This window comes from Acomys minous (genome assembly GCF_964271855.1).
Source record: "Acomys minous genome assembly, chromosome: 2".
Taxonomy (NCBI): domain Eukaryota; kingdom Metazoa; phylum Chordata; class Mammalia; order Rodentia; family Muridae; genus Acomys; species Acomys minous.
The window spans coordinates 44831065-44859059 of record NC_140484.1 but is presented as its reverse complement, the minus strand read 5'-3'; the positions used below and the strand labels follow the sequence as shown (position 1 = coordinate 44859059).

General features: G+C 37.3%; 1 protein-coding gene across 8 annotated transcripts in view; it reads right to left on the bottom strand.

Annotated features, from left to right (window-relative positions):
* The window catches only part of TLE4 (TLE family member 4, transcriptional corepressor), a 135756-nt gene that overhangs the window by 55598 nt on the left and 52163 nt on the right, over positions 1-27995 (bottom strand). For 6 of the 8 annotated variants that reach the window (XM_084773048.1, XM_084773052.1, XM_084773053.1 and 3 more), the window contains 2 exons: positions 6247-6451; positions 5026-5042 (listed from right to left, as the gene is read on the bottom strand). In XM_084773048.1, coding sequence (XP_084629174.1) covers positions 5026-5042; positions 6247-6451 — 222 coding nt within the window. The remainder of the gene's footprint in view (positions 1-5025; positions 5043-6246; positions 6452-27995) is intronic. The other 2 variants (XM_084773049.1, XM_084773051.1) reach the window with 1 other exon arrangement.

The following is a 27995-nucleotide window of genomic DNA, read 5'->3' as shown; positions in this document are numbered from 1 at the left end:
TTTTTAAGACAGGGTTTCTCTGTGTAGCCTTGGCTGTCCTGGACTCACTTTATAGACCAGGCTGGCCTTCAATTCAGAGATCCACCTGCCTCTGCCTCCCTGAGTGCTGGGATTACAGGCGTGAGCCATCATGCCTGGCTTTGTTTCTAATTTTTTAACACAAGGGTAAGACTAAATTACACAAAGAGCTTCCCGTTGAGGATGGCACTGGCAATGTGACCTTGGGCAGGGCCTTCTCAACACTAACCCTTTCCCAGGGTATGCAATAGGGTAAACATGGCATCTGCTTTTGTAAGTGACACCTAAACTAAGAGCTAAATGTGCAAGATGGAAGTGTCTTCAAAGAGATCAAAAAAGTTAACTGGAGAATCCAAGGATCCCTCCAAACAATTGTTTCCCCTAGGTTTGGAAAAACAGCTTTGTGGACAGTATGGCTGTGAGTAAAGGGAAACCTGAAACCACAATGACATTTCCTATTCTGATAGCTTTTCTTCAGATTACTGACTACTGAGGGAAAACAGGTCTTGGTTTTATTGTTGTTTGTTTTGTTTTCTTCAAGACAGGGTTTCTCTGTGTAGCTGTGGCTGTCCTAGACTTGCTTTGTAGACCAGGCTGGCCTCGAATTCAAGAGATCCACCTGCCGCTGTCAGCAGAGTGCTGGGATAACAGGTGTGCCCAAAGGGAAAACAGTCTAAGGCAAGCTGACCACTGTTCTTCTTATTTAGTTCTTCTGATATTCTTTATGGTATTTTACTAGTGTCTTCTATTCCTTCCTTTCAAATTTCACCATAGATGGTGGTGCACATCTTTAATCCTAGAACAATACCAGGCAGACGCAGCCAGTAAGTTCCAGAACAGTAAAACCTACACAGAAAAATCCTCTCTCAAAAGGAAGGAAGGAAGGAAGGAAGGAAGGAAGGAAGGAAGGAAGGAAGGAAGGAAGGAAATATGCCTTTCTAAAGTCTATAGTAATACAAGCTGACCTGTCCTAAATATGGTTTCCAGAAAAGCCTAATATCCTAATAGTACTCTAAAGAGCAAACTGAGGCATATGGTTAACCCTCTCCTGCAACTATTTCCTCCAGGGTCTTCTTCAGGGCTTTCTCTCACACAGGACATTTCAAAGGGTGGTGAATATGTTCAAAGCACATGCCTTTTAAACAGATAGTCCTTTGAAACAGGAAAAATAGGTGTGCTTATTTGGGGGAGGGGAATGTAGGCATATACAGGTTACAGATCCTGGAACAGAACTTTAGCCATTAAATCTTAATGTGCAAAGTGAAGTAGCGAATAGAAGTAATCACTCTGCTTATTCAGGCTCAAAACCCACTCTCACCTGTAACACCCTGCTAATGAGGCAACAGTACACTCCTGGTCTGAATCATACATTTCAGTATGAACATAAAAACAACCTTATTCTAATTTTCCAGCGATAAACCTTTACTGCCAACAATGACTTACTGGGAAAGTAAACAGAAACATATGATGTTTTAGTCATCTGTGCAGAATAAGCACTAACATACAGATGAAGCAGAATAAATAAGCATTGCCTTAGACACAACTAAAGAGATCACCATAAAAGCTTTTAAGCCAAAGCAGAGAATTCTCATAGGGTAACAGCATAATATGCATACACATAGAAAAACATTTACTGTGAAAAAGCATATGTAAACCTTTATTAAGTGCAACATCTGTACTTATTCCAGTGGCAAAATATGTTCAATATCGGTGGACTTTGTAAGAATACAGGCAAATGCTGCACTCAGCATCTGAAGTAGGTACAGAGGTTCTGGAGGTAACAGATCAATGTGTAGCTCACTGAGAATGACCGTATCCTATGAAGGCATGCAGTATTTGAGGGAAGATATTTTGACAAAATAACAAAAAGAAAATCTTCACCACTGATCAGGAAAAAAATGTTTGCACTTCTGCTGTATTTTGCAGGTTAAAAAATGGCAAATCCTTCAATTATGATAGAGAAGAATTGCTATATTCAAGACAAGTCACATGAGGATTATGTATATAAATAAAATGGATCTTCATGAAAATATGTTCAGCAATAGCATCTTGGAAGAATCAATACCCCCTAATTGTGAGTTTATCTGTTTCAATTAACCATAATTTTGGTGCCTGTTTTCTCCCTAGAATATTAGGACTTTGTAGACACTGAATGTGGGAGACGGTAGCAGGAGTTGGGTTCCTAGCAAGTCTAGGCAGCGTGGTGGTGGCTGTCCTAGGCTACTAACCTCACTTGAGTCTGCTGAGAACCAGAGAGTGACGTGGGAGCTGAAGGACTTGGAGTATTTGGACTCCTCCATACCACTGAACACCTCAAGCAACTGGAAGACACCTTCAATGTCCCCTATGATCGGCGCTCTGGAGCCAGCTACCTTTACCTCTCACCACTCAGCGGTTCTATACACAAACGTATTTCCTATCATTTCCTAGGGATGAAAACATGGAAGAGAATGGAGAGAAATGGAACAGTAGTTGGTGAACTACCCTACTCAGAAAACAGGGGTAGGAATTTTGTTTGGGGATCTGTGGGACTGTCTACACTACTAAGGGTAAGAGTAAACTAATAGTCTGGGTTTCTTGCTATTTTCAGGGCTCACATGTGGGCCTTACTACTGGTCACACACAATCAGCAGACAGCCAAGACAAACAAGGAAGGTGGCAGGTGCTAAGGCCCCTTATTTCAACAGCACTACTGTACACAATGGTTTCTCATCACCAAGTAAATTGATTCTAGGACTCCCTACAGTGCTTTCTCCTTTAGATCCGTATTTACATTCTCTATCAGTGTCAAAAAAAAAAAACACTTCATATGGAAGTCTGCAAATAACAGGTTTAAGAATGAACTTGGCTACTGGAGCTAAAGAAAACTAGATCAATAAAGCCAACAGCATGTGATTTAGTAGGACAGAACTTCCAAGAGGGAAAGGAAAAGGAAGGAAGGGCCTAACAATTCAGTAAGTGATTTTTTCTGCTTTACTTGGCTTCTCAAGGAAAAGCAGCACCTTAATTACTTGGATCTTTATAGTGAGCCTAAAAGTCTGTCTTATAAGCTGTTCTGAAATCTGTCCTGTTTAATAATCAGTAGCACCAAGAAAACATTTTTAACAGTGTCTCTCACAATTAAACCCATCCACAACTTTGTATAAATCAAAATTTTGCTACCATATCAAAATGCTACAATGAGGCTATGTAACATTGCCCACATTCTCATTACATGCAACACTAATTACCACCAGCAGATTCTGATTTTTTCTGCACATTACAGGCTTTTAGAGGAGCTATAAAATTGTTCAGGCACCATTAATTTAAATTTGTATTGAAATTTCCTTTGACAGATGGCCAAAAATTACTTATTATTTAGAGTACAAGAGCTGCCTGTTTGGAGATTAGAAGAGGAAAGGGAAAATTTTAAAGCCAGAAGGAAATTTATGTCATTTTCATTACCTGTTAAATGTTAAGGAGAATTACTGTACATCAATGAATTATTTCATACTAGGCCAGCATTCAGACAACTGATCACTGGCTGCTATAAACCACCCCCAGTCACACAACCAGCCAACAATCGTAAAATGCCTATCTTAACCAGGACCTCCTTACAAGAGGATAAGGATGTTCAACGGAACAGGCAGCCCCTTCTGTTAGCATCACAGGAAACACGTAAGAAAATCAGGCAACTATTTCACCTTGTAAACCTACAGACAATGCCAGATCAGACACAGCAAACTTCAGCCATGAACTTGTAGCTGCCATTGATAATAAATCAGAGCAAAATGGATATATTCAATACTGAATTTTCATTAAGGGCTCTGAAAACAATTTTAATTTTAAAAAGGTCAAAGAGCAAAGTACCATTCATTGTAAAAGCAAAAAATTGTGTCTAGGATTAATTTTGTATATAATTCACAAAAAAACTGTAAAAGGTCTAACTAACCCAGTGGTTCCCAACCTGTGAGTCTTGACCCCTTTGGGGGTCAAACAACTCTTCAAAAGGATCACCTAAGACCATCAGAAAGCAGAGATGCTTATATTATGATTGATAACAGTAACAACAAAAATAATTTTATGCTTGAAGGTCACCACTAAATGAGGAACTATAGTAAAGGGTTACAGCATTAAGAATATTAAAAACCACTGAACTAACCTATGGGCCACAACATTTAATTATTTCAAACTAAAATTGACAAAATGATAGTATCTACACTTTGGGCTAGTGTTTCAGAACTGGGTCACTTCTGGTGAGTGAGTGATACAATGGCATGTGCTTCACAACTGTGCAAAGCCGACACATTTCCCGTGTACCTGACACAAAGGTGAATGAAGCACTTTTATAGCTTATTCATTTCCTACATGGCAGCCTGTGTTTTTCATTTACATACTATGAAACTCAAGTGCTTTAACCCATTTCATTCTGGTATCACATAAGATAAGCATTTAAAAACTAGGCCCTGAATACTTTTTGTCTTTCTCTATAACTTGCATATAGACACAGAAGGCAGGTGAGACATTAGAATTTTCAGAGAATTACTTGTCACACTACAAACTCAGTATTAGAAACAGAAAACTCAATGTCTCTAGTGAACAGAAATATTCTTAAGGTTTTTGCCGCTTCCTTCATGCTGAGCATAAACCTGGGGCCTCACATATACCAAGCACAAGCTCTCCCACTGAGCTACACATCCATGGCAAACAGATCTTTGATGCTTTGATAAACTATTTTCTGAGAAGTATGTATTTCTTAAAATCAATACATTTACTTCACTACATTATCTTAAAGCAGTTTTGTTGCATAGTAAGTGAGCAATCTAGTTTATCAGTCAACCTTGTTCTACAAATCCGATCCTCAGAAAAATATGGCCACTCTTTAAAAAGACCAACTACACACCTAACTACTACGCTGCCCACAATTTGCTAAACATCATCCACATTATGCTCAAAATCTCAAAGGCTCCATTAGATTTACTCCTATCTCTTAGAACCCCTTGCGTCTGAATTTTTTTTTAATCCTACCTTGATGGAGTCTCTGTCTGTAGGCAAAACAGCAGCAAAACAAGCAGACAAGAGTAGCAAGAAAAAAAGAAAAGTGCTAGTTAGTTTACATAAAATCATGCAGTTATCAAACCTGAACCGGCTAAATAATAAAGGGAACAGATGTCAATTTTGCTGGAAAGTTAATTATTAATATTGTTCTAACAAGATTCACAAAGCACTGGTTCACCTTTGACACAATTTCAAATGAACCAAAGTTAGCTATTCTTATTTATGTACCTTATTGACTTTTCCACTTATGAAAGTGTTTATAATCATGAGTCAACTCTATACCATAACATTAAGATAACTCTAAAACAAATATTACAGTATTCCTAGTATCAGAGAAGGCAAATTTATGCCTATGTAATACGAACAATTTGCCCATGACTTAATCTCTGGTAATGATACTGAAAGAGCAGTAGATAGGACCTTTTTCTTACAAGCTACACACCCTTTCAAATTAACAAACCACTCCTTTGCTATATAAATTATTATAAAGGAATAATGGAAAATTTTTTCTCATTTGTGGTTAACTATTAAAAATTATCAGTAAGCAGTACACAAACATACAGAAACAATAAAATGCCTCTGTGCCATCATCTTCCCTTAGGAGAAAGGAGACTGACCTTGAAGACACAAGTGAACTTCCTAAGTGGTTATTAGTTAAAAAACAAAACAGTTAATCCCATGCTTCTGAACAGCAATGAGTAAAAGAGGTATTTAAAACAACAAATTTCATCGGAATTACATCATCTCAATAAGACATTTGGAATTTGTCTTACTATCCTCTGTAGATTCATCTTATTTACAAATAGTAATGATTTGGTCAAATATCAAATTAAGTTTTCCTCCCCAAAAATCTGGTCAAAGCTGACTTTTAGTGGTATATGTAATTTAGAACAGAATTTCACTATTGAATTAGACTTGGGAAGCAAGGAATCAAAGGCAACAATCTGGAAGGCTGGAAAGTCAGCTCAGCGGTTGGCACTTGCCTAGCAGGGCTAGGGTTGGAATAGAGTGGGGGGTGGTAAAATCTGGAAATAGCTCTTTGCCTTTTGGGCGACCACTTAGGTCCCATGTGGACTCTTAAAAATACATTTGCCTTCCGGTGGAAATCCTTTTATTTAGACACTGGCAAAATGAAATTCAGAGACACAATGAGAAGACAGATGTCACCCTGATCCCTAAATGATCACTCACCTCTTTGGTGATCATTGTCATGGTGCTTTTTCTCATCCTTAATTGGGAGGTGAGATTGACCTCCTAGTGCACTGGAGAGGGCCAGAAGTCCTGCACTGCTGCCGATGGGTGGAATGGCTGGGGGCTGCAGCCCTGAAGGGTGTGGTGTCAGAGGCACAGGCAGACCATGTCCATGTGATAAATGCTGAGCTTGGAGTTGTTGCTGCTGTGAAAAATTAGACACAGATATTGAATTTGTTCTTTGAATACGTCACAGGAAAAACAGGAGGTACAGAGAGATAATGAAAACAATCTTGCACCCAAGGAGTTTCCTCATGGTGTATCTTTTATAAAGTTGGGAGAGAGAAAGGAGGAGATGTGTAACTGATGTATTACTTTTCTTCTAAAATCTGGGTTTTCTTTTCCTTCCTTCCTTCCTTTTTTCACAATCTAAATTTTAAAGTGGTAAAACTGCCTAAATAACATTTAAAGGCTGAATGTTGTTTTAACAAGCTTCTAGTTTGTTCTAGAACAAAAGCAAAAGGTCCAGCTATCATATATATATGTGAATAACTGTTAAAGCAGTCATGTTGAACAAAAGCTGAAAATTGAGAAAATTAGTGCTAAACAGTTGTCCCAGAACCACTGCACAGCATGCAGGGAGAGTTAATTTGAAAGAGAAAACCTGAATTAACAACCCAGAAAAGGAAGCTGGTTTCAGCCACAGTTTTTTAAGCCCTTTAAGTGTCCTCAGCGGCACTTGAGCAAATTACTAAAGAAAATCCAATGTAGCAAGGTTTGGGTTCTCCTGTAGGCTTGCTCAATAATGCTGAAATAATTGGGCACTCTGTGCACGTTTAGTGATGCTTGAATGAAAAGCTAGAGGCCTGCCCTTGTACTCCTCTCTAGCAGCTGACTTTGTGTTGTGACAGGTTTATTTGAGTGGGACTGTGAGGCATGCACCAGTAACCACGCTGACAAGAGTTTAAAGTCATTTTTACCAGCACACTGCAACACATAGAGAAAGCCCTTAAGAGGTTGGAATGGGAGTGCTTGACCTCAACAGAGACTGACTCAAGCCTGACTACAGCAGCCACTGTGGGTAGGTTTTTCTGCCTGTGCTGAATGGGAAAGAAAAGGAGAAGACACGGGAGGATGTTGAGTTAAATATACCCCTCAACAGGAATCTCTTCGACTCAAACCCTGCTAACTAAATCCTATCAGAACAACTGCTGGGCAATCATAACACTTGTAGTCATTAACTATTAATTACTGCTTTAAACAAATAACCTTTTAGACTAAGTCCATAACAGCCAAAGCACTCCTATAATTTTCCTTCTTAGTTAAGATTTCACTAAATCGTTTTCAAAAATTAAATTATCCTCTAAAAACTTGAAATGGCTTTTTAAAAAGTATTTCAAAGAAAAGGGTGATTTTTCTCCCTTCTCAAATTATTTTCTTCTTCTTTTCCTATGTGACTCCCTGTGTGTGACTACATATAGCATCAATTGGTTCTTTTCTCCTGTTGACCTGCATCTATCTTCTGGCTCATACACTTCACATGCATCAAGTAAAGCTGAAATATATACACACATACAACAGAAAATGGAAGGAGCACCCAGATCCTCCATTAACCTAATCTTATACCCCATGTACAGAAAAGCTGCCTCTTTTTGTTTTGTTTGTTTGTTTGTTTGTTTTCTAAGACCAGCCTGGACTCAAACTCAAGTCATCTGCCCGCCTCTGCTTTCTTGACTGCTGGAATTACAGGTGTGCTCTTAAAAGCTTTTTCTAACTGCAGTTCTCAAATTAGATGTTTTTTCCCTGGGAGCATGAAACCCCTTATTGGTTGTTCAATGCAGAGTTAAAAATATATACACATAAACAACAGAAATGGACGCAGCATTTGAATATTTATATATACATATGCACATACATATATAAATACACCTAGCTGATATATATCTATATCTATATATAGAGATCTGTACCCCTATACACACACAAATCTGCGATCACACACACACACACACACACACACACACACATGTAGGTATAATGATGATGATGATGATGATGACAGAGGCTATCTACTTGAAAGTAGAAGGGCATGGGAGAAGTTTGAGGGAAGGTAGCTGGGGGAGGTGGGAAGGAGAGGGAAAGTAATGATATAATTCTATTCCAATTAAAAGCATATAAAAATTACATGGCTCTTCACTGAAGTGACCCACACCATCTCCACAATCCTTTAATATTATTTAGTTGTGACCAAAAGTATGCATCCAAAATTATATTTTCTAAATACATAGAAAGTTACTTACATGACGAATATAGGAATTTAAGTAAATACAAGTCAAATTCATCTTAAAAATCTAGTTCAACTTGTTGACAGACTGTTCCAATTCTTTTTTCTTTATATGTACAGTTTGGGCCCCTGACTGCTAATATGTCTAAGCTCAACTGGCAAGCACTGACAAGAACCTGAGTATGTATTTCTTCTTTGACTGCTAGAGCCTCATTATGACTTCAAACCTTCAGACACAGAAACATTCACACAGTATCTGATATACTGAAGAATATCTATGTCATAATATGTGATAAAAAGGAAATATCAACCTAAATAAATACCTTCAGTGATTCTAGTGTTCTGTTCTTCTCTCCAAGGATAATAAACATGATTAAAACAAAACAAAACAAACAAAAATCTTTAACTACTTTATTTTCCTACTCAACCAGGACCTTTTCAAAGACAGAAAATATATTCCATTCTGTCTTGCTGTACATAAACTTCTTGGGTCCCCAAATTGGTCTATTCTCCCTCAGTATAACCCAAATGGGGCCTTATATCCACACCCCCCCCAAATAAAAACAGTTGAAATGTCTTAGCATTCAAGATCTTCCTTAAAAATAGCATCAGTTTGACTATACATTACCATACAACAGCCAAGGAACTTTACCTGAAATACTAGTCAGTCTGAGTTAGTGCTCTAAACTTCTATATCTTATTATTAATAGCCATCAACACACACACATACTTGATAATTTGTCTCTGTACACTTAAACGCTCCTCGTCCTTCTACTCTAACACACTTGCAAAGCAGTGTCTCACCTTGATTACACTCAGTCACTCTGATGCTAAATGTCCTAAGATTGCCTCTGATTCTGAAGGTACTTGAGGCCAAAATCTTTTAAATAACACTCAATAACCCAAGGAAATAAAAGAGATTTGCATAGAGATAGCTAGATGTAAATGCATATGCTAACATTTACTATAACTTTATGAATAGAGCTATTTTGTTTAAAATCTCAAAGTACTAGATATTTCTTACTTTTAGTGTGTACCAAATAGATTATCAACTAAGGTCAGCATCATCTTATAACCCAATGAAATTGGGCTTTATTTTCTCCTAGTGACTCAAACTTCAAAATTTAAACTACAATTAGAAGAAATTTAAAAGTTAGTTGATTCTACTATATTTTTCATTTGTGACAATTGAAAAATAAACAGCTACAATCTAAAATAAACAAGATTCATAGTATAATGATGAAATTTAAGATTTTGGTACCTCTTCACATAAAAACTATGGGTTTATATTTATTGTTGGACTTCTAATTTTCAGTATAAATTTCAAATTTTTTTTAATTGATCATAGTTTTTTACTAAGAACACTCCAAGAAATGAACTCATTTCCATTGCAAATATTAAGCAAAATTTCAAAATACATTTAGTGGAATTTGAACAAGATAAAACATTAAAAATAAAATGCCAGTTTATATAACCTTACTTATTCATATTTGTATTGTGGCCAGCGGTAGTTTTGTTTTGTTTTTCTTTTTAAAAATTTATTTACCTATTACATTTTATTCATATTCCCGATTGTTATCCTCTTGCCCCCAGGCGGCCAAGGGGCAGTACTCAAATCACAGGCACCAGAGTTCATGTCAGAGGCAGCCACCTCTCTCCCCTCCCCACACACATGGAGCATGAGCTGTGCATCAACTACAGCTGCACAGGGGTCTGTGTACTCAGCATGCACTGTTCTTCATTAATGCAAGGCCGCCTGGGTCCAGACCTGCTGGCCTTGGTGGTCTCCCTGTGAGCTCCTGATCCCTCCGGGTCCTTCCACTTCCTCACCCCTACTCTCCAGTATAACTCTCAGCTCTCCACCCAGGGCCTGGCTGCAAGTCCAAGTATCTATCCTGAACCCCAGCTGTGTGGAATTTCTCAGAGGACTTCTACGTTGGATTAATATCCACTTATAAGTGAGACTATACCATGTGTTTCTTTCTGGGTCTGGATTACCAAACTTCCCTTAAACTGATGAACTCAAGATACTCAGTCATATGTCTGTTATGTTTAATGCTTTTTTGGGGGGGGGGTCAAGGGGGGACGGGATTTCTCTGTGTAGCCTTGGCTACCCTGGACTGGCTTTGTAGACCAGGCTGGCCTTGAACTCAGAAAGACCCACCTGCCTCTGCTCCCAAGTGCTAAGATTACAGGAATTCCCATTTACTCTTTGCCTAGCTTCCGCTAATAGTAACATATATGCAGTGTTTAACAAAATATACCAAACTAAGAAAACTAACAAGAACACACCATGTTACCCAAGCTACCAATGTTACTCAGATCTTCTTGGTTGCCAGACATCAATGAACATGTTCTGCTCCAGAACTAAAACCATGATATCCTATTCACATACAAAGAGGTTTTACGTTTTCATTTATTTTAAAAGGCCTTAAAGATTTTAGGAATGATAACAACAAAGTATAGTCCTACTGTTAAATAACATATGGCTTGAATAGGTTTAGAGATGAAATGGGCCACCATAAACTCATGTTACAAGTCCCTCATTACTATAAAATGTCTAAATGACAAAACATATTCATCATGGTATTCTCCACAATGAAATACTTTTTATTAAGTGTTTTCGAAACACAAAACTACATATAAAATGGTATTTAACATGTCATCAAAAGGTCTATGATAAAATGCAGATACTGAAATATTCCAGTTGATTTTCACAGCAGTGTAATAGGCTCTAAACTGTTTTTAGTGGCCATTTTCTAAGTTTGTTTCCAAGTTCTCACCTTAGGAACTATTCTAAAACTAAAACCAGCATTAGATACTATCTTCTTTTTTAAAATCCAATTAAGTCATCGATGGTTAAACTTAACTCCGACACTTTCTTTCCTTTAAAAAGATGGTTTTAATGGATTAAATATCAAATGGCATTCGGGAGTTAAATTTTTAAAAGAATCTGTATTATGCCTCCTCAACAAGGCAAAATTCACAGAAAGGAGTGGGCTTTCTGCTGCTACTACATATGACTGACTGCCTTGCAAAATCATGAGTCCACACCCTCTCCTCTCCGCCCACCTGTGCTCACTGCAAATCATTACCCTGCAAAGGTTTCCTATTTTATCCTCTCATAATAAATGAAATCCTTTCCTTTAAAAGATCGAAGGAATGGCAATGCATATACAGAATACTGACACAGATTTGTTATTAAAATAACTCAAGATAAATTACCACTCTGCAAAATACAAATCAAGTTTTTTAAAAAGTTAACTTTAGAAGAAGTAACTCTCCCATCAAAAACAAAAACAACAAAAAAGAGGAGGTTATAAATTGTAGGACCAATTTAACAACAAATGTATTTTCTATTATCCTAACAAAAACCTCTAAGAAAACAACAACAATAACATCAAAAGTCTTAGAAAAATTGTTTTCGTTAATTGTTTTGGTAAGCCATACCTTTATTTGTATGCCTTATTTCACTAAAATATACTGGAAGCAAAACAAAACAAAATGACATGAAAGGGGGGATTTATTGGGAGGCAGAGCGGGATAAATGGGGCTAATGGGGTAGACCATGATTAAGGAATTGAGGGGTAAAATTATAAAAGAATAAATTATCTCAACAATAAAATATAAATTATGTCTGCTTCTCTCCTAACGGGCCACTCAAGGAAATAAGCATTAAAATACAGCAAACTTTAAACTCAGGCACCAAAGGTCCCTACTACATGATCACTAGGCAATAAGAAGCCAGACAAGAGTAGAACAGCTCCCACACACTGCCCAAGAATTCTGCCCATCCCCAACCCAAGCCACCAAAGGCTTCCTTACTCATTACTCCACCCTTCATTTCTAGCAAAATCTCACAGCAAACCCCCAACACCATGCATCTTCATTAGAAACAACAGAATCCTAGGTAGCAATGAGCATCCTTAGTGCCCAATCTGTTCCAGGCCTCTATCCCCCTTGTATCTTGGTTCTTAAAAAAAAAAAAAGGAGGAGTCTTTGCTAGAGAGCAAGAAATCTATGCAGATATCAAAAGGACAATGAGACAACTTAAGAAGTCCCCACTGGCAATAAGGATACAGCTTCACAGCATCATAAAAGATACCTATAAAGGATTGTGACATAGTTATTTTTTTGTTTATTTAGTACTCACAAGTTCTTCCTTGGTAACCTGAGAAAACAAGCAGAGGTACAGACATTCTTATGTCAATGACTAGAGCATGGCTCCCAGGTGTACAAAATCTCAAATCCAGAGCCTACTGGCTCCAAAGCACATAGTCTTCCTTCTACCAGCCAGTCATCTAGCTGGAAGAACTATATGAGGAAAGAAAGGCAGACCAAAACACACCTCAAGGAACCAGAAGAAGATGGCATGTCATGAACTTGTCAGAGGTAATGTAGGTGCTATCTGACTTGTGAAAAAAACAAAGCAAAAACCTGTTTTGGGGCTGAAGAGATGGCTCAGACGTTAAGAGCACTGGCTGCTCTTCCAAAGGTCCTGAGTACAATTCCCAGCAACCACATGGTGGCTCACAACCATCTATGATGTGATCTGGTGCCCTCTTCTGGCCTGCAGGATACATGCAGGCAGAGCACTGTATACATAATAATAAATAAGTATATATTTTTAAAAAAACCTCTGTTTTAATAAAGACAGCAGTGTTAACCCACATCTCAACTATGAGTCTGAGAACAAAGTCATTCAAGATGCATTACAAAGAAGTGGTACCAGAACCATTCAGCTGGATTCCTCGCCATCTATGAGCAAGGAACAGTCCCCTATGCTTTCCAAGCTTATATGAAAGTGGGAAAGTCATAACATCTACTTCCCATTGCATTACAGTATCTTCTTGTTGCTGAAAAAGGCACCTGTCCCCTCTCACAATACACACTTACAAAAGAAGGGAGGGGTTATCAGTTCTTTTCTATTGTTTATGATAAGACCACCATAGGAGGGAAGGACATTAATTTAAAAGGAAATTACTTCTTCACTCTGAATTAATTCAGAACACATAATAAAATTATGGGTACAAAGTTGTTAGGAAACAGGCTATTCAGTGTCAAGAATCACTCCATAGTTTACTTAACTTCCACATAATGTGATAGTTAAAAATATATGTGGTAATATTCCTACTTACAAACAAAACAAAACAAAACACAAGCCTTAACCTGACTCTAACCTTGAAAAAAAATTACAAACCACCAAACAAATCAGGATGTGGAAGATTTCCACAAGGCTAGTCTAGAATCTTTAAAATGTAAATAAAATATACAGCAGTGGTTTGGGAACTATTTCAGAGTCAAGAAGGATGAAAGAAAAATGGTTATATATGAACTCTGACTTAGGCTACAAAGGGAAAAAATGCTAACAAAAATGATAAAAGACATTCTATGGGCAGCTGGATATATAGGATGATAAAATCTACGACTCGACAAAGGAATGTGAAGTGCATTGTCCAGCTGACCGCTTTGTCCACACAATGTACATAGTTAAGTATGAATGGTGAAATACAGTGACTGCCTCACTTTGGAGATGTTTAATACTTGAAGAAGTACACGTGTACACGTGCACACAGGATTGAGAGTGCAAGTAACAGCATCACCTGGCACATTTCCTCATGAGCATCTGGTGCCTATCTCGCTGTTGATTCAAATTCCCTGCAGCTGTGGGACACAGGGGACAAAGCTGTGTCCGCTCTACTGTATAAAGCTCTTGCACCTATCAAACACCTTGGCAGAGGCTGAGTATTAAACTAGTAGAAGAAGCAAGAGTAAAATGGACAAAGGAAGAAACTTTCAAGCTAAGCATTGCTGCTAATGACTTAAAGCACAGGACTCCCTACAGGAAAAAGGCATGTGTGTTGAACAAGCCAAGAAATAATGCTCACTTTAGAGCATGTTTCTCCTTCTGTACAAGCCACAGATCTCAAAATCCTTAAAGTCTACACACTGTTATAAGGGCAAGGCCAGTAACAAGCAAAGCTAGTAGATTTCATGAGATAATGTGTCAATGGTCCACTGCCCCCTAGCAGTCATGAAGTAGGAAAAAGAAAAGGAAGACTTCTGTTCTTTACCAAGGCTTACTGCAGTGAACAATGGGGCTCTAAGGCACCATTTCTTCTAGCTATAGGCAGCAAAGATGGTAGGAAACACCAATGTTTAAATCATAATGGAAGAGAGTCACTATCACCTCAGGGACAGGAACAGCTTATTTTTTGTGAGATTTCTTAACTCTACCTGTGGCCAGGAGACCCTTCCCTACAGTCCTCCCTTTTAGCACCTTTCTTTGTTTCAACTTGAGAATTTTATATTCTTTACCCATCTCCTTAGCTGGCTGTTCTACCACACTCATTGCCCAACATGGGTGCTCTGGCCTTTCCCCAAAGCTTTAGGGGGATTTTATCAACCTTCCGACTGGAAGTCCTGCTACCCACCCGACCCCCCAATTAGTTTTGGGCTTTACTAGGGAATCTAATTCTAAGCAAATTAATAATGAAGTCTTAAGGTATTCAAATAAATAATTTTAACACCTCAAGCTGACATTTCTATTATGTAGTTTTAGTTACTGAAGCCATCAAATCAAAGGACTACAGTGAGAGAGCTTTCTGTGGTTACTTGGAACACTCTTAAAAAATGGCTACATTTAAAAAACTTAAATACTTCATGTTCTGAGAATCTGGATGGTAAATTGAACCTCAGATGCTATCTAAATAGGCTGCTTTCCAACAATTTGATAGCTTATGTTTGTTGCACATGTGTGTTTCGCACATATTTTATACATAAATAAAATAAAAACAAGTAAGTCTTTAAAGTACTCAGACATAGATCTACCAATATATCAGAAAGAGTAAGCATTTTTAGTGTGGCATATATTACATTATATATCCTATATATAGAAGGTGGTAGAACACACACACACACAATAATGTTTTCTCTTCTGTATCTTTAATAAAAATCCTAAAAGAAAGACTGATAATAGGTATTGGATTAACTTTGCTATATATGTGTGTGTGTGTGTGTGTGTGTGTGTGTGTGTGTGTGTGTGTGTGCGTGCGCGCGCGCGCGCATCTGCCTGCCACACTACATATGTTGGAGTCAGAGTTAGTTCTCTCCTAGCATGTGGGCCATGGGGATTGAACTCAGGTCACTGTGTTAGTCAGAAAGCATCTTTAATTGATAAGCTATTACTCCCACTCTGGTTCTGGTGTGTTGTTTGTTTGTTTGTTTGTTTTGAGAAAAGGTCTAAGATTAGCTCTGGGGATTCTAGAACTCATTATGTAGACCTAGCCGGCCTTGGACTCAAGAGATCAACCTGACCATTCCCCAAATGCTAGGTTAAAGGTATGTGCTACCACACTTGGCTTTATTAGCATTGTAACTGCTATGGATCAGATTCATACACCTTTGCTGGTTATGTATAACAAATGCCTTCTCCTGGTTGCAAGCTTGTCATCTCATTTTTTTCTTAAGCTGTCTTTTTGAAGAAATGGTTCTGTTTGTTGTAGCTGAGTAATAAACATTATTAATCTTTTTCTCATATTTTGAGCATTCTTTGACCCATTTAAAAAATTAAACAAAATAGGATGAAATTTTTTTGAAATTTTAAGTTTTTTGCCTCTAGAATTGACTTCTGCTGATCAGGGGATACAAGAATCAAATTTCTATTTCCCCCCTAAGAACAATTTGCTACCCCTATTACAAGCTGTTGGCATCCAGTAAGCTCTCTTACCTACTTGCTCTTTTGATATAGAAGTATATCTATGTCTGAATATTTTAAAGATTTTTTATTTTTATTTTGTGTGTGAGTGTTAGGCTACATGTATGTATGTATACCATGAGCAGACAGAGGCCAGAAGAGGGTGGAGAATCTCCTGGAACTGGAGCTACAGAAACGTGTGAGCCCTGATGCAGGCACTGGGAACCAAACTCAGGCCCTCTACAAGATCAACAAGTGTTCTTTACCATCAGCCCATTTCTCTAACCCCTACAACATAGTACTTTAAATCTTAGAAGATTTCTTAAATTGAGCCACAGGAAACTCAAAGTATGAAAAAACAGAGTGATAGTATTTATTACTCAGTTGAAATGAGAAAAATGTTGCTTCTTAAATGACACATTACAGAAAATGAGAAGAAAAGCTTGAAACTGGAAACAGGAGTTTGTAACATATAACCAACAGATGCTCATGATCCTGACACCAGTTAAAAAGCAACCAGAATTTATTATAAAAATAAACATTGCCGAAACATAGTCTAAAAAGCCTATTTTAAGATAGAACAAAAATGTACTTAATTATTTGAAGTTCAGAATACCATGCAGAGAATACAACAAGAAGGGACAGCCAAGAAGATACCTAGAAAGAATTCAGAGCTCAGATCAAAACAAAATGGTGTTTGGATAAGGGCTGTGGCAGTGGGCCATGAAATGAAGAAGTGAGACATTTTTATGAAGAAAATTCCAGAAACATGGTTATGTGAGGAGAGTTTTAGGAATAACTTAGGGAACTCAGGATACCTTGTAAAATTGGACCGCACGTAACCTGGCAGATTGAATCAATTACATAGGACAGAAAATGAATGGAATTTTATCTTGTTTTTACAACTAGGAATAAAGATATAAAGAATAGAAAGAAATTAAAAGTCCGGCTGGAGAGATGGCTCAGCAGATAACAGCACTGTAAGCTCTTCCAGGGGGGTCCTGAGTGCAATTCCCAGCAACCACAAGGTGGCTTACAACCATCTATACTGGAATCTGATGCCCTCTTCTGGCCTGCAGGTATATATCCAGATGGAGCACTCATACATAAAATAAATAAAAATTTTTTTTTAAATTAAAAGTCAAGAATAATCCTACCAGCTAAAGAAAACAACAATATCAGTAAATCTATGAAGTGTATTTTCAATGCACATGTAAGCATTTTTAAATGAAAACAACATTAAGATTATCTTTTAGTCTGCTGTCTTCGTTGGTAATAGCTAGGTGATTTGCCATTACTTAAATAGGGGAGTGTTTACCTAAGTGATCCCAGTAATGAGATAGTCAAGCGATTTCCACTATTTTATAGTCACATGGCTTTAAAATATTACGGTAGTTACTCTTCAAAAGTTGCAGAACGACCAATAAAAGTAGCCTAAATAATATCTTGATTTTTCATGTAACAAGAAGAATGGAAGCCAACATATTTTCCACAGGAGAGAAAAGATATTTTATTAAAGAAGAAAACATTCTTCTTTATATCTCAATGATTTGGACAGGTCATGTGCCCTGCCCTGTAAGAAGGACAAGGCACATAGAATGTTAGCTTTCACTGTAGAAAGTGGATCCCCACCTACAAAGGAAAGCCGTAATCTGCTCTGCTCTTGGTCATTCTAGCACAATCTGTTAAGAAATAAAAAAAGAAAAGAGAAAGAAAGAAAGAAAGAAAGAAAGAAAGGAAGGAAGAAAGGAAGGAAGGAAGGAAGGAAGGAAGGAAGGAAGGAAGGAAGGAAGGAAACCCTTGCCAGTTTTCAATCCAAGTAACAACAACCAACTTAGACTGGAAGTGTGTTTGCTTTGTTTATCCTCAACGGTTTCTTCTCCCAGGTATGGAATTTGTGCAGAGCTGTATCTACAAATTGCTTTGAGTTAACTCAACAACACCCTGAGGAAACTAAAAGGGGAAAGCTGATAGGACTACCCATTTGCTTTGGCACCTGAGTTGTACTGTCTTGCTTCTCAGAAGGCAAATCTGGGCCAAAATTGTCTCTCTCCCATTTTATGGCTCTGCTAAGAAAAAAAGAGTAAGAAACATAACAAACCTTTAAAAGGATTCAAGAATGATTCATTTTTAGTTTTTTTAAGAGGGTGGGCAGGTAGCTCTAACTCCTATTAGGTCAACATTGCTTTTTAAGTTTGAGTATATTACTCTCATCTCAGGACGTATTTGCTACTCATAAGCAATATGTACACACAATTTTAAAAAAAAACAGAACCAGAGAAAAGGAACAAAGCTTACAATAAAAAAAATGGCACAATTTCAAGAAAAGGATCATTCAAAACATAAAGCAGTTCCTCTGAGTTCTAACTCGATTTCTCACTGAGTGGCCTCTTGTCCTCCCTCAATCACCTGCTTCCTCAGCCATTGCCTACAATTAGCTAACAACCATCAATCCTTAATAAACTCTTCTGCCTCTAACTGCCCTGACAATATTTAGCAAAAACATCATTGTAAACTCCTGATTACCACATTTTGAATAACAGTTCTGCAATGCCATCTTAAACTTGACATATGCACTGTGTACATATATATTCCACAATGTTTTACTATTTCCTACTTGGTTTTGTTGTTATTGTTACACAGTCTTATTTAGAGAAGCGCAGGTTTAATCTTCATTTCCAATGTGAGACCCTAGGTACCTAACAACAAGAAACATTTACTTTCTTAGTGGTAGCATTTATATTTATTACAATTTTTAAATTAGGCTACTTAAAACATTTAATAAAACTTAAGAGTACTATCAGCGGACAAGAAGAAGCATGGTATGTATTAAGATAATGCAGCTAACCTTTGAAAGTGGTAGAAATCAGGTAATTCATGCTATACAACTAGCACGAGCATCAGGCTCGTTCACTCCACTTCCCTCCCAACACTGAGTTCTGAACTACCCTGACAGCGTATCTGAAGCTAAAGACAATGTGCTCTCATTGTAAAAGGGATGACAGCCAAAGAACAAATAAAAGATGACAGCATTCTGACAAACAAAAGAAGCAGAGAAACCATTTCTGCCACTTCCTCCTTGTATAACCTCTTACAGAATCTACTTCTCCATTCTAAGTTTTGTTTCATTACTGTAAAGTTATGAAACTATTTCTACATAGGGCTAATCTAAAAATTAAACAAAACACATATAAATGTTTAGCATAGTGCTTGGAACAAAAAACAAATAACCAATAAATATCTGTTCTTTTTATATTTACTGTTTCTGAAGTAAAGAATGAATACCTAAAAATGCAACAAATCTAGAGAAATAAGTAACATAAAGAGGACCCTAACTTTAAAATAAAAATTCTACAGTCATTAAAATAGGATTATAAAGTTAAATTAGACAGACTAATGGCTATCAACTCTGGCTTTGGATTTTATAGAAAAGAAAAATGAAATTAGTATGATCATCTGACATGGGAGTTTATATATTTCTTATTAGTCTGCATCTCCTCTCTCTACATGGGTTCGAACTATACAGGAAAAAAAAAGTCAAATAACTTCAAAATATAGTATTTGTTTATAAGTTTACTAACCAATATTATAAGCTATTATATACTTTTGAAAAATAGTGCTTAATATTTATTTTATAATCATTATTCAAACAATGAGCTACCCAATGCTTTGGCACTATGGCTAGAAAGTGAACAAAAGAGAAAGTGACACACACTCAATGCTAAGTGCCAGGAAGCAAATAAAAGAAGCTAATGGCTCAGAGAATAAAGAGGATGACACACCCATAAAAAGGGCTGCCAGCCAGGAAGGCCTTTCCTAAAGCAAAGCCATCTGAATGAACATTAGAAGAAAAACACTAAGAAAGCATCATCAGGACATGAAAAGGGCACAGCGGAGGACAGAAGAGCACGCTGTGGGTGCTGAGACGAGGGCTGCTTAACCACAGTTAAATGAAGGCCAGCGTTTCTAAACCATGTGAGAAATTTAGATTTCTCTTAGAAATTTTCCTAAGCAAAGAGGCTGATAAGCAGAAAGTTTTAAACAAAGGAGTAACGAGGCCTGATTTATGTTTTAGATAAACATCACTGAAGCCTTGGTCTGCAAATTATAATACAGAAAACCTAATGCAAAAAAAGAAAAAAAAAAACAACAAAAACCATGTCATATCAGGAAGCAGGTTTAAAGGACCAGCTGGGAAAGTGTCCTGGATGAGGGACAAATGGAAGATGCACTGGCTGAAGCCAGAAACATTAAGAATGACAATAGACACTAGTTTCAACAAAAGGTTTGTATATTCACCAAGCAAAATAAAACCCACAGCTATAACAAAAATAAATAGGATCATAAGCCTAAAGGTAAAAACTTCTCAAAACATACATAGGAAAAACTATTTGTGATGTTAAGTAAATATTACTTAAAGACAATAAAAAAATAAAGTACAATCTACACAAGAAAAAACAATTCTCTAACTGGAATTACCACATTGTTTAAAGAAAACAGTGTGCTCTTAAGCTTAGTGGCTCATTACTGTTATCTCAGCACTCTGAAGGCTGCAGCAGGAGGACGCACACTTGAGGCTAGTCTAGACTACACAGTAACACCCTGCCTCAAAAACAAACAAAAGTGTGTCGTCCTCTTCTAAAGACACATTTAAAATGAATAGAGCTGCTGGGCAGGGGTGGTGCTCACACTTTCATGCCAGCCCTCAGGAGGCAGGTGAGATCTCTGTTGAGTTCAAGGCCAGCCTGGTCTACAGAGCAAGTTCCAGGATAGCCAAGGCTACACAGAGAACTTAACACTAAAACAAGAATGAGTAGGAATGCGTGGAGCTACAGAATCAGTAACCATATGACAAATTCATAACACTTTTATATCTAGAATATTAAACGATAACCAAAACTTATAAATAACAAGAGGAAAGAGGTAAAAATTCCATCTAATATTTTTGAAGATAACAGGTAGCCACCAACATAATAAAAATACAGCATCATTAACTTTTATGAAGAAACCGAACAGAAGCACAGTGAACACCACCAACTGAGAAAGTGTTGGCGAGGATGAAAAGCAAAGTCTCTCTAGACCTATGAGCAAGACTGAAGAACAGCAGGGTCACTGTGAAAACAAGGTAGTACTTAACACTCAATATTCTCAGCATTTACTCAGCATTCTCACTTTTAGGTAATCACCCAGAAGAAACTAAAGATTTGCTTTCAAAAATGCGGATGTGAATATTTCTTGTAGTACTATTCTCAATCACTCCAAGTTGAAGCTAATCCCTTTGTCCTCTGAGAAGTGAATGAATAGGCAGACTGGACTGGACTCACAATGTAGGATCATTCAGCAACACACAGGAGCCTCGCTTTTGACAAGGGCAATTATATGCCCAAGTCTCAAAGGCCTTATGTTCAAGGAGCACGCATCCAAAGGGCTATATAATAACAAGTCCACTTACAGTATATTCTCCAACAAGCTGACTTTGAGAGAAAACTATCTTAAGTCCAAAAAAGCTGCAACAAGAAAAGAAACTGTCTATGACAAAGAAGGAGGAAGAGGAGGGACGAAGGGTGGTGAGAGCTGGCACCTAGACTATGGTATATCGCTGCACTAAACAGGGCTACCTGTAGTTTAAACTCTAACCCAAAAAATCTTGCTTTAATGAACATTAAATATCAGCAGTGGACATATATTTCTAAATTCTTAATTCCAGCCAGGCTTTTTTTTTTTTTCTTTAACAGCCTTCTAAACAACTTTTTATCGAAATTAAAATATGTGTGGCTGGAGAAATGGACCAGTGGTTAAGAGCACTCTTGCTGAGGACCCATGTTTAATTCCCAGCACCTACATGGTCAGTGGCTCACTATCATCCCTAAGTCCAACTGACCAGGATCTGATGCTCTCTTCCAAGCTCAGTGGGCACCAGGAATAGATGTGGTGCAACAGACATGCATGCAGGCAAAATTCATATACTTAAAATAAAATAAGCCTGAAAAATTAAAAACTACATCTTAAAAAGAAAAAGACATTAAGGGTGGTAGGTGGTGGTGGCACACACCTTTAATCTCAGCACTCTGGAGGCAAAGGCAGGAGGACCTCTGTGAGTTCATAAGCCCTGCCTGGTCTAGAGAGTGAGTTCCAGGACAGCCTGGGCTATAAGGAGGATCCTTGTCTTGAAAAACCAAAAAAGAAAAGTAATTAAAATGTTAAACGATGTTAATGTGGATTTGTGCAGTAAAATAAGATAGGTGTAATTTGAGGAGTCACTTCAAAGCATGTCAAGAAAGGTTTTATATTATTCAAAATGTGAAGGCACCAGAACAATTGCTGAATTGACAAACAGGAATGTGTGGCAACTGACTGAATTCTTAGTATTCACTGAAGAGCTCTAATGTTACCACAAAGATCTTTAAGACAGCATTGATGACCACAAATGTACTTTTGGGTAGAAGGAACCTAAAATCGCTTTTTTAGGAACTCCGAAGTGTACAGATTAGAAGTCCTTACAACTTTCCCCAAGTCCTAACGGTCATGCACAATCAGTAACACTTGTTTCACGTGAGTATGTCTCCCTCAGAGCTCATGTTTGCTCTGCCCGTCACGAGGGATACAAAAGCAGGCTGAGACCAAAAGAAATAAGGCCTTTGAATGGCGGCTGATGATGCTGCATGGAAAAACACCACTGAGGAAAAGTCATCAGAGAAAAGAAATTATATATACATTAGATAGATAGATAGACAGACAGACAGACAGACAGACAGACAAAAATTCTGAACTGCCAACTTACAAGCTAATTTGAGCAAACCTGCTTTCTCTGTGCAGTTAGTGAGCCCAGTCTATGAACAGCTTGCCAAGCTCAGCCTAGCAAATGGGGAGCCTTTCTCTCAATGGAATTCCAGGGCTTACCTGTCCTCAAAATTCATCAGTTACCCCACTTATACATATTTTCTACAACTCTGGTGACACTCTGCCCACTTCAAATGAGCCACATATGTGTAGTTACTGGGGAAGGAGGGAAGGAAAGCTCCTTCTTACACAGAAAAAATATGAAGTACTTAAGGATAGCAACAATTTGGGGGAGGAGATAAATTGACTGGCTTCTAGAAATTTCTTCTAGAGGAGCTTTCTAATAGAAATTAATTGAATACCCACCACAAGCAACAAATCAGAAATCATACCCCTAACCTAGAAATTTTGTAAGCTCTGAAGTGAAAATTGAGCTAAAAATTATTTAAATATATGAAAGCCTTTGTTATGAGAGAAGGGAAATCGCAGCCTCTTAAGAGTCTCTACAAACTGTAGCACAAAGATTGGATTATGACTACATCACTCAATACTGCCGCTCCTTTTTCCAAGGGGGAAAAAGGAAGAAGAGAATCAACATAAAAAGGGAATTGATTCAAAACTTCTTTCGTTGTAAGCATCATCACAGCCCTGTGAGCACATATAAACAGAGCCCTGTACGTGCAAAGGCCCAGGGATAGCTGCCTAACGGCTTCTGCCACACCATAATCCACAATTAAACTTCTTAAACTGTGGGTAAAGACCAAGTATAAAATGGGCACATAAAACATTTCTAAAAGCAATGACCAAAAATTAAAAGGCATTATGAACATTAGGTGTCTCTGACAGTGCTCACCTGTGTTGTGGCATGAACTGCACTGTAGCCTTGTTTTGAACACATTAACTCATGCAACAACAGCAAAGACCACCTGAAGCACTTCAGCGCATAACTGAGATTACTGTATGCTACAAACTGCAGAGTTTACTACACATACAAAGTGCTCTGCTCTTATACAAACAATGGTCTAATTACAGAAAATAAAGATTTTAAATAGTTTCCTATTATTCTTTATAGAAAATATCTTTGGATTGTATTATGTTAGAATGCTTGATTTTAATATTTGCTGCTTGAGTTGCTAACTTAAGGTCACAAATAATCACCAAGTAAATTTTTAGAATTAGGACAGACTTCCTAACAGTTTCTGAAAGTCCCTGTATGCTATTTATTTTGTTCAGTGCTTACGTGAAGTGGGTTGTGAGCACTGAGTATTATAAAATCAGAATACTGATCAACCCTACATCTTCTCATATCAAATACTCAGCCAACATTTCTTTATGTACAGATAAGCACATTTATCTTATTAGTATGCAAATTTACTTTAATCTTGTTACTAAACTATATACACATATACATACATATGGATACATAGTCACATACACCAAAGAATTGGCATATAATAAATTTCTTTGTGACTTTTATCAGCAAATGCTTTATTTATGTATATATGTCCAAAGCTGCATAAAAATGTTGTGGGTAAAAGGGGTTGCAAATAGAAAGAGCTTAATAAGTTTTGGTCTCTAGAGCCTCTAAGGCATTCTACTCAGGGAAGACAATAACAGTTGAAATAGCAATCTTCAAGAAAACACATATCTACTTTATAGCTCATTTTAAAGTTAACTTCGTATTATATACAATAAGTAGCTATGACTTTAGCTAAGACTAAAGAAAAAAACAAAATGACTGACCATAGGTTTGCTTAGATTTTAAAGGAACTTACATTGTAAACACTGAGCTGTTACATTTAGACCTGACATCAGAAAAGAAGCCACAATTCTAACATGTCACCCCAATAAGCTCCCTACGTGACACAGGGCATTCACAAACTGACGCCAACAAAGCTAAATCCTGAGGATGCTACAAAGGGCTAGCCCACAGGATTGTGCTCTTTAAACAATCCTAACCAGGTATTAGTGTTATGGAAAAAAAACTGGGAAAAGAAGGAAGTGCCCTTAAGTCTATAGCTGTGGTGGGCAACTCAGTGCTATCCTGCTGGGACCCTTTGAAGGATAATTTCTTACAAAGCACTAGAGGGAACCAAGCCCTCCTAACTCTCAAGCTGTGGCACATGTGTTAGCAGCAACACCTAGAGAAACAGGGTAAGGGGATGAGATGGGCTCAATAAAGACAACCCCAATAGTGTGTGATAGCCATACTCAATACAGGATAACATCAGAACCAACTAACAAGATCTTTGATGGCCTGGTACTGAACACAAAGAAAGGGAAAACCTGCTCTTGGATACTGCTTTTGGCTTTTGTTCAAAGGTAAACTGTTTTTCATTTTTCGTGTATCCTACTAGAAGTTATATATCCAAAGGGTATATATTATACAATTCTTGTAAAATGTACCCCCCACCCACACAGAGTTTTTAAGATTTATTTTAATTTTTAATTATGTATATGAGAAAAAGTACATGTAAGTGTAGGTGCCCTTGAAGGCCAGAGGCGTAAGATCATGCTGATCTGACGGGTAGTTGTTAGCTACTGAATATGGGTGGTGCTAGGAAGCCAAACTCAGATCTCCTTTAAGAACAGTTGCCATTCTTAACCAGCCACACACACCTATTTTACATCCCCTACACGTTTATGCCCTTCAGGTGTGTTTGTCTAATGACTTATTTTAAAAGATCTATGAGAAATAATCACAATGTTTTATCACAATGCATTCAAAACTTAAACTGGTAGTTTTGAAATCTATAATGGAAAAAATGGGAACATATCTTCCAAACTGCCATACACTAAGACTCTCTCCAAGCATGTCAATCTGAAATAAACACATGCGTATTTGCACAACACACACACACACATACACGCATGCATACACTTGTCCATGCACTGTAAGGGTCAGTAGAAAAATAAGCACACACATTTATATCTCAGTAAGGGTCAATCGTATGACAAGACGATAAAACAAAGTATTAAGGCAGAAAATAGCAACAGTAAATATTGTGTTTAAAAAAAATAATTCAAACACATAGGATAGTAAAAGGCAAAGGCATTTAAATCATTTCTTTAGTAATACAAGTAATATTTAAATAGATTTAATAGTGCTGCTCCAAACCAATGAATTATGGGTTTAAAACCTATTAAAATGTAATGTTTTTTTCCTGAGCTGAGAGGAAAGAGATTTAAATCCACTGAATTTTAATATTTCAGCTTGAGCTGCAGGAGGTAGAGAAAGTCCAAATGAACTATTCCATCAGCACCATTCAAGCATGAACATTTTAATCAGTTTTCCTTCCTTGGAGTTCTCTAACACAGTTTACGCTGTCATTCTGAAAGCACTTAACACAGAAAGTGTGAAAAACCACCAAGGCTTGTTATTGCCTTCACAATTGATGGCAAATAATTTTGCAGACTTCCTATCATTAAAATGTCACTGCTAAAAATTGAGGTTCAGCGTTTCTACTGCTAAACTGCATTTTCCTGCAACATCATGGCATACCTGTTCATAAAGGTTATTGGAATGAGGTATTTTAAGGCTTACATTTATATCATTTCCCCCTTATAAAAAGTTAAGACAGAAAAGAGAAGGAGAAACTTTAAAAAATACATTTTCTATTTTCAGAAGCCAAATCTTTTTTTCCTAATGCTCACACTAACAAAGTTTTCTTAATAGTAGTTTGTTAAAATTCTTGAGTCTAAAGTTAGTCTCCTTTATTAAGCATAACCACATTCACACAGCATGCACTGATTACATAGTGTAATGGATTTAAGAAGCATTTTAAGATAGTCAGATGACTCAATTTAATAATACAGGAAATGAAAACATCATTTCTAATTAGATCATATTACTGATTTAAAACTGCAATTTGTGTGTTGTTCCAACAGCGCAACCTCACAGAGATTCTAATTTAAAAACAGTGGCTAGTAGGACATATGACAGGATCAAACTACATACATAACATCCCCCCCCCCCACCACCACCACCACCCAGCCTGTTTCGGGTAGCTCAAGGAAAGTTTCAAGGGAACACAAAATCAAAATACAAGACAGTAACTGTGAACAAAAACAAAAAAGGAAATTTCCTGGTTTTCTTTCTTATAAATAAAAGATAAAATTATATTTACTCATGTCAATCTTTCAACACTTTTAGATTGAACATAACCTGTGAAAGAAATCATTATAACTGTGTTTCATTCCATTAAACACAACTAGCTTATTGTCAGGAGAACAGTCACCTCTCCAGGTTTCAGGCTCACTTCAGCATTTTGCATTTAAACTGCACGGATCACTGGTTTGGCTCATTTACCAATGAAGGTAGAATAATATTGCAGAGTTAAAAAGATGCTTCATCAGATTTCATTAAACTTGAGAACATTCCCTCTTGTCTGGATGGTGAGCATACATATAAAACAGGTGCGTATGCGGGATAAATAAATGAAGGTCTAGCAGGGGCAGAGCTGGGTCTCGTGCCTCTTAGATGAAATGTTGTCATTCTCCCTGCAGAAAATTACTGTCAATTCCATTCTAAAGTCTAAGTAAAAAGAATCTAAATTTGATCTGTCGTCATTTTGGTAAGAAATCAAAATGTTACCATTTTCTGGAAAGATGAGACAGCTCAGTGGATAAAGGCTCTTGTTACCAAGGCTTCGAAACTGAGGTCAATTCCCTAGGTTCCACATGGTAAAAGGAGAGAAATGACTCCCACAAGATGCCTTCTCATCTCTAGAATGCACATGGCACAAGTATGCCATCAGCTCAACACAAATAAATAATGTATTTTTTAAACAATTTAATGCTACCACTTCTTAGCACAAAGCCTAAGATGGCAGAAAACAAAGGGTGCATTTAAAATCCCACAAGCCTATATGTACAGTCCCTGACAGCTACTGGTTCAAGACTATCACTATGCTTCCAACAACCAAAGAGAGCTTCAGCAGCACAACTCATCGGTTACATGTGTAACAAGGTCCCTTCTTTCTCAGTTTG